Source organism: Phodopus roborovskii, unplaced genomic scaffold, assembly GCF_943737965.1.
Source record: "Phodopus roborovskii unplaced genomic scaffold, PHOROB, whole genome shotgun sequence".
Classification (NCBI taxonomy): Eukaryota; Metazoa; Chordata; class Mammalia; order Rodentia; family Cricetidae; genus Phodopus; species Phodopus roborovskii.
In genome coordinates, this window is record NW_026126541.1 from 29856344 (window position 1) to 29864111 (window position 7768).

At 43.1% G+C, this 7768-nt stretch overlaps 1 protein-coding gene across 2 annotated transcripts in view; it reads left to right on the plus strand.

Annotated features, from left to right (window-relative positions):
• The window catches only part of Glis3 (GLIS family zinc finger 3), a 421425-nt gene extending 415486 nt beyond the window's left edge, over positions 1 to 5939 (plus strand). For both annotated transcript variants that reach the window (XM_051199799.1, XM_051199800.1), the window contains 2 exons: positions 4826 to 5008; positions 5655 to 5939. In XM_051199799.1, coding sequence (XP_051055756.1) covers positions 4826 to 5008; positions 5655 to 5791 — 320 coding nt within the window. In that variant the 3' untranslated portion in view covers positions 5792 to 5939. The remainder of the gene's footprint in view (positions 1 to 4825; positions 5009 to 5654) is intronic.
• The last annotated feature ends 1829 nt before the right edge of the window (positions 5940 to 7768 follow it).

Genomic DNA, 7768 nt, shown 5'->3' on the forward strand with positions numbered 1-7768 from the left:
TCACACACACACACTCCCTCCTGTAACTTCCTCTTCCATGTGGGAAAGAAATAAGCACCTAGCAGCAGAAGAGGGATGCAACTCTTGATCTCATGTGTCATCAAAGGACCTCAGGGAGCCTATGTGATAAAGTATGGAAAAAAGCTTTAGGGAATGGGTTGTAGTCCTACATGAAGAAATTCACAGGTGGTTTTAGGGAATAAAATAGGATACAAAATAATTGTATGTATTAATTTATATATTAATTTTAGCCATCTTGCAAAGTAACCAATTTCACTGTGACATTTTCACATGTATTATATGCCCCATACCTCCTGCCCACTCTTATGTGTATGTGCATCCATGCACGCATGTGTTTGTGCATGTGCATGTGTGCGTGCTTGCATGCATGTGTGTGTGTGTATGTGTATGTGTTTGTATGTTTGTGTGGGCGCATGTGTATACACACCCATGCGTATGCATGTGTGCGTGTGCATGCATGTGATTCAAAGTTGTGAAGGCATTTATCTGGCCATTTCTCATCTATGTAAATAAAGATAATTTCTTTCATTCATTGTTTATACAAGCCTACATTGTTGTTATAATTAGCCCCAAATCTTTTTATAATGAGGAAAGCTAGATTGTTTTTAGAAAGAAAAATGAACTTGCCAAAATTGAGACTAGAAGTAATGGGATGCCTTGATCTTTTAGATGCTTCACTTAGATAAATGAGGTGAATTTTACGTCTGTGCTCTCCCATTCTTGGAAATTAAATTACTTGTTTAAAAAAAAAAAAAAGAGGGGTGGCATTTGTAAGTAACTGTGATAGCTAACATTTTAACACTTTTCGTCAGCTTGTGTTGGTTTCTGTGTCCCCATCCTCAAGGACAGGTACTGTCTTCTATCTCCTTTGGTCTCTCCAGCTGTTCTTGAAGCAGCAGTTGAGAAACATTGCTAACTAACTATGTGACTGACAGATTGGCTGACCTTGCCATCACTCTTAGGTTTTATGCTCACAAAATGTGCTAACATTTTGCCTCATTTTGCTTTGGGTCTGAGAAGTCATGCTCTTTCCAAATTTACTGTTTGAAAACCATCCACTGGAATACAGGAGCCATTCATCAGAAAATGAGTTGGGCTTTCTCTAGGTTTATATGTGTGACAAGATCCTAATGGAATTTTTTTTAAATCTTGTTAGTTTTATGGCTAGCACTAGGAAGAGAACATATTAAAATCTTCGATTTGCCCGCCACCGCCACCACCACCACCCAGCAATGTATTAGGTTGTTCAGGCTACCTGAAGAGGGTAGGGTGCCATTAATGAAGAGGATCTCCTTTCCCAGGTTAGCTTTTAGGGTAATTAAACATGGTTGTAGGGACGTTCTGGCTTTGATAGATTCTCAAATCGATCACAGTTCCCAGGCAGGATTCATAGTCTCCTTTACTGTCTCCTTCCTTAGGTCCCAGCTGGGAGCTAAAGCCCAGAATCCAGTGTGGATTATCACTGGGTATATTTCCCTGTATCACAAACCTTTTCAACTTCTGCACATCACAACACCAGAATACAGATGTGACATTTCAGCTCCTTCTCAGAAACAGGAAGGAAGATAGGAAAAGGAATGAATTAGTTTTCACAAAAGGCCAGTGAGTGTCTCTGTTGTGGCACCTGAATGATTGATGTTCCTGTTTGGAGAGCCGTGGGAGTTGAGTGAAAAATGTATCCTCTTCTTGGAAGGGTAATGTTACACTAAGGGGTGATATGAGGGGATTTATGGGTGACAAATTTGAACAGAGCCAGCATGGAGCTGTAGAGAGTAAATGTCTGTTTTGCGCAGTAAGGAGATATTACATTCCAATAGAGCGTGGTCATTGTTTCTTCCTGATGTACCCATGCTACCTTTACATCTGTGTGACCATGGGGACCCAAAGTCAAGATCTTTCACAGAGATGACCCAAAATGACAGCTCCAATTTCTGCTTCTTTCAACCCACTGAGGCTTGTTTTCTGAGCCCTGCTGAGGTAGATGAAGAAGTCATGATACATACTACTAGCTCACACAATGTCAGGGAACCATTGCTCATTTCTCAATGAGGCCATAGTGTCCCCCTTTCTTCAGTGTGGGGTATGCTCCTAAGATTACAATCATTCAGTCTTCATTCCTTCTGGGGTTGACTGCTTATAGTTACATTTGTTTATTGGAGGACATCTTGCCTTTTTGAAAATTTGATTTTCCGTAATCAAATTTACCTTATTTTTGAGAGCTATGTTTTCACGGTGAAGTGACTTTGCTTATAATGTTGCCTATTTTTGCAAATGCATATATAAATTATATTATTAAAATATAGAGAACATAATTATATGCTATGTACATGTTACCTTGTATATTTTTTTAGTTACTTTTATTGTATGTTTTTTTAATAGTAATTCAGTGTAAGATCATCACTACCTTAAACCCATTTTATAAGTTAAGACATGGAGACACCAAGACTATGCAGTTGCTATGTATTTTAGTGAGGATTTGAACCCAGGAAGGTAGACTCCAGGATACTCACTACCATTAAAATATGATCAGAAGCAGAAAAAGACAACCATAGGAAAACTGTTTTGCTGTGTTCATCCTGTGTTTAGACTTTCACCATCTGATCTTTCACAAAATAATAATTTTGTTTCTTGCCTTTTTAAAAAAAAGAGACAAACTGAGTGGTGGTGTCAGGGTGCCTGTTGTCACTGTTTTGAGGGCTGCTCAGCCCTCCCACCAGGAAGTGCGCATTTCTGCACTCTACCATTCTCTGATGCTTGGCCATTTGGCCTCTGGTCTTGTCATCAATTTTGTTACAGTGGCTGTCTTGGCAGAACATGATCTTCAGAAAGAACAGTCTTAGGATTACTGATCCTCAGATGTAAAACTCAAGTCCAAGGGAATAAACCCATGGGTATACTGTTAGTTAGAGGTAGTCAAACCTTGTCCAAGAATCTGGACAGTGGAATCTACTTTTGCCATTGTCTATAAAGCTAAGCAGGTACCTTCTTCTCTAGTCACACTTCAGCCCTAAGGAGCAATCTTTGCCAGTGTAATACATAGACTACGAAATGTTATTGTTATTTTAATGTCTATTTCTTGGTTAGTTGGGGTTGACTTCCTTCACACTGGTCAGTTATTTGAGTGTTTGAGAGTGATCTATTATGGATATTTGCCTGTTTCATTTAGAAGCATGCGAAGCCATTGGGAGTCAAATCAGAAGTTGTTACATGTCCTGCTTAGACATGCAATTTCCATAGACGTATTCCTAATCTAAACTGTGATGATGCTCAGATGATGCTTTGCCTCTCTTTCCCCGAACCTTATGTGAATATTTTCTGTGGATTCTATATTTTTGGTTGTGAGCCTAGCCTTTAACTGCTGAGCCATCTCTCCATCCCCTGTGGATTCTATGTATCATGTATTGTCACCCACTTAAAAGAGATCGTGCTCTAGTGTGAATGTGCCCTTGCATCATAAGCTCCTGGAGGGTGGGGTCTGAATCTCTACTAGCAGGTAAACACATTTTTAGTGATGTTTACAGCAAACTGGAGAATAGCTCTCGGTCAAGATGAGCCAGGCATTTGCTAGGTAGCTTAACTTTCCAAATGAGCAAGAAGAGTGTGTTTGTAGTGGGGCACAGGTACCCAGTTCCCTAAATTTAAAGAGTGTTATGGAGCAACAAATAGCACCACCCTTCCCCCTTGAGAGAGTCTCCACAGAGCTTTCCAGTCTTAAGAGGAGATGGCTGTAATGGTGGAAGGCATTCAAGACCAGGGTTCCAAAATTGTGTGAACTGGTTCTGTCTCCTCCGTCAGTCCGTGTTTGCAGAGGGCGCTCCCTCCAGTTATCCCCTTACTTTCCCCATTAAAACCAGAATAGTAATATCAATAATGACTGACATTTCTAAAGCCCTTTAAAACATTATAAGCCCGCTTCCTTATCCAGTGACTCAGTCAGCCTACACAATAGCCCTGTGTAGCAGACAATGGCATTCACATTTTACAGCTGAGGAAACACACAATGGAAAGCAGCCTCAGACAGCAGCTGAGACTCAGCTCCCCCATCAATAGAGTGTGGAATGAAGATTGCATTATTATGTTTTTCAAAGCATATTACACGCTCAGAAAGTAATCCGTTGATACATATTATTGTGCAGCAAAGAGAGGAAGGGGAAAAAAGAAGGAAGGAATCGCGGAGGGTGTGGAGGATCATAGAAAAGGACCACATGGGAATGCGAGAGAAGTACCATTGAGTAAGAGCAGAAATGGGGGAGGGATGAAATGTCAGTATGTTGGTGATGATTTTCAAGCATTGGGATATCTTTCCTTTCTTCTTTTATCCTAGTATTGTCCCCCTTCTAGTTTCCGCTTTTCCTGAAAGAATCAGAAACAGTAATAGTGACCTCTCATCTCCAGTCCATCCAGGTGTGAGATACTAGGAACCTGCTTAAAACCACAAGGAAGACTGAAGTGTTGGAAGGATAGAGAGATTGGTCTGTGCTAGGGATTGTTGGTTTGTTTGCATTTATAGTGGACATGATTAGGGCCATCTGTGGGGTTTTAGTCCAATAGGGAAATGGATTTAAATTCAGGATAAAGAAAGTTAAGTGCATATAAATCTCAGTGGACAGGACTAGGATGACAGTATTGCTCCCTGAAATGGTCACAAGCCTTGAATGCAGCTCATCCCAACACTTGTTTAGAAGACTTCTCAGGTGTCAAAGACACAAAGACATTTTGTCAAATTACTCTGACTCTGTGAGGTTCTTCCTGGGTCAGGATGGTTTCTGCCCTGAAATAGCTCATCGCCATGCTTGTATTTCAGGATTTTATGGCCAGCTGCAGACCTTCTGTCCCCCACATTATCCCGATTCCCAGAGAACTGTGCCACCCAGCAGCTCCTGCAGTATGGTGCCTTCCTTTGAGGACTGCCTGGTGCCCACGTCCATGGGTCAGGCTGGATTTGATGTTTTCCATAGAGCCTTCTCAACACACTCAGGCATTACAGGTGGGTGTCTGTGATCTAGCCAACAAAAAGAGAAGCCGGGTGTATTCCCTGTGGCTGGCAGGGACCATATGGAATCCACTAGAACTACCTCTTCACCTCCTGCCCTGGCTCTCACCCCTTTGCCTGCCTGCACAGGGGTCAGCATTTCTGCCCCAGGCTGTGCCAGTTCCTTGCCACACAACCTCCACAATTCACCTTCTCACCTTTGCCGTCCTACCCATTTGACACTGCTTGCTAACCCAAGATAAGTATGTCACGTTCTTGCTAGAACATCCTAGTCATATCCCGTCTCACACTCTCTTCTCTGGCGCAGCATTGAGACTCAAATGATTTTACCTAGTCAAGTTCTCCAGACCTGCCTGCGCAGACTCTCGCTTCATTTTACCCTTATCTGACTCACACTCATGTGCCTAATCCCGTGTGTCCCTCCCTCTCTGCCGTGAGGTCACTCTCATCCCTCCAGCTGAAGTCACATTTTATGTTAAGGTACATTGATGCAAGACAATCTTCTCCCTTCTGCTGATCAAGGACACACTTAGAAGGCTTAGCTCTCGCTAGCATCTGTAGGCAGCATGGGTGTACAGTGTAGCCACCAGAGCTGCATAACGAAGGGACTGGCTGACTGCCTGTGTTCTTTCTCTTCCAGTGTATGACTTGCCTTCAGCTTCTTCAAGCCTCTTTGGGGAATCTCTTCGCAGTGGCCCAGAAGACCCCACGTTCTTGCAGCTCAACGCTGTGGACCGCTGTCCTAGCCAGCTCTCCTCTGTGTATACCGAAGGCTGAAGGCTCCCCAGGCCTCTCCTGCATATCCAGGACCTTTGAGTCCCTAGTCACCTCTTATTTTCATACTCTCACAAGCCTTGTGAAGGATGCCAACCAAATCCATGGAGCCAGTAGGGTCACTGGGTCTTGGGAAGGCAGGATCGGATGATTGGATCAGACTTTTCAGGAACGCTTGTACCTCCTCCATTTCCCCCTCAATTTGCTGGGCCAGGGGACAAGCAGGAATTTCTTTTCAAAGGGAATTTAGAGTCTCACTTTAAGGACACCTGTTACTTCCTGGCTGTCAGCTCCCAAAAGACCAATGAATGTGCTCATGACTGGATGATGACCCTTGCTAAAGACTCCAAAGACTTAACGAGGGGAAGACTGCCCAGGTACCAGAGGCAGAGCGTGCGGCCTAGCCCATGGCCTGTTTTCCCTCATGGCTGAGCAATGCACAGCCATGAAACTGAGGGAAATCCATGTTCAAGGAAGGTGTGGCTTGGACTCTCTCAAACTCTAGCTTTAACATTTGTTTTACATAGCCCATGCTAACTACTTGCTACCCGGTTGCTCCTCCAATGGCAAAATAAGGTTTTATATTGGGCAGCCTACTTTGTTTTTGAACTCTAAAGACTTGCTTTTTACATCTACTTTTAAAGGAAAAATATTTAAAGGTTTGTTCTTTTGGTAGAAGTCATTACCACTTTAATTACCCCAGCTACATATATTTTACCACAGCTGTAGCTCTCCCTGGCCTAATTTTGCAATTTAGCAAAGGTTATATGAGGGAAACAGAATAGTTAACACCACACACACACACACACACACACACACACACACACACACACACACACACACACACACACCTCTGCCTGCCCTCCCTCCAGGCTTGCTGCAAGAACCTTTGAGTGCTGTGTATGGTGGTATATATCTCTAACCCCAGCACTTGGAAGGCATTTTGAGTTGAAACTAGCCTGGTTTACACAGTGAGTTCCAGATCAGCCAGGGCTACATATTGAGACCATCTTAAAACAAAAGCAAACAAACAAACAAAACCCTCACGTATTAATGGCTCAGTGACTCCAACTTGAAAGCCGTTCCATTTGAATGGTTCCTGCATTGCATTATCTCTGATGCTCTGCCCTGGACAGACCAGGAAACATGAGAGCTGGGACACATGGAGTCATGTGTAGGTTTGTTCAGAAACCAAAGCAAGGGCTCCTGTTGTCCGATTCTTTTGTGTGGCTCTGCCCAGACCCTTACAGGGCTCCATTTGTCTGTCTGTCTCCTCGATACTGCTCCCCTTCTGTTTTCACAGCCTTTCCTCCTTGTTTCTAGCTGTATTTCAGACATGCCCACTATCCACTAAATCCTGTCCATTTCTAGGAAGGTTCACAGAAGGCAGACTCAAGAAAGCAACTTTTTGGAACTCTGCCTTGAAGGCCTGGCATTTTTCAAAAGCACATAGCCATTTTATGTTAAGCCTAAACAAGAGATCATTTTCCAGGGACACATTTTAGAAAGGTACTAAGAAGATTCTATGTCCTAGGGCAAAGGCCAGACTCCAAAAAGATGGTCAATTTCAACATTCTAGTTTGTTCACATTTCAGGATTCCCCCAACCCCTTTAAAAATGCTTCTTTAACAGAACTGAAGCTAAGTTCTTTCTGGAACTGAGGTCACTGGGACCTTAAATAGTACAGTGTTTTGGGATCCTGAGACTGTTTGTACCCCAATAGACAGACCTTTGAATCTAGCCCCCAATCAGAAGTGTGGGCTCTAGTTTCACAGCACATCGTTTGCTCTGGTGCTGCTGAAGAGACCATGTTCTTGGTGGAAACTACTGAGTAGATATTCAAGTCACAAGACTCTGAATTCTCTTAGATCTTCTGATCTTTGAGGAAGGAAGTACACTACATCAGGCTTCCTCCACAGATGAGCCCTTGGGCTGCTGGAAACTCACCCTTGTAGACCTGGTAGGTCAGTACACTTGGGC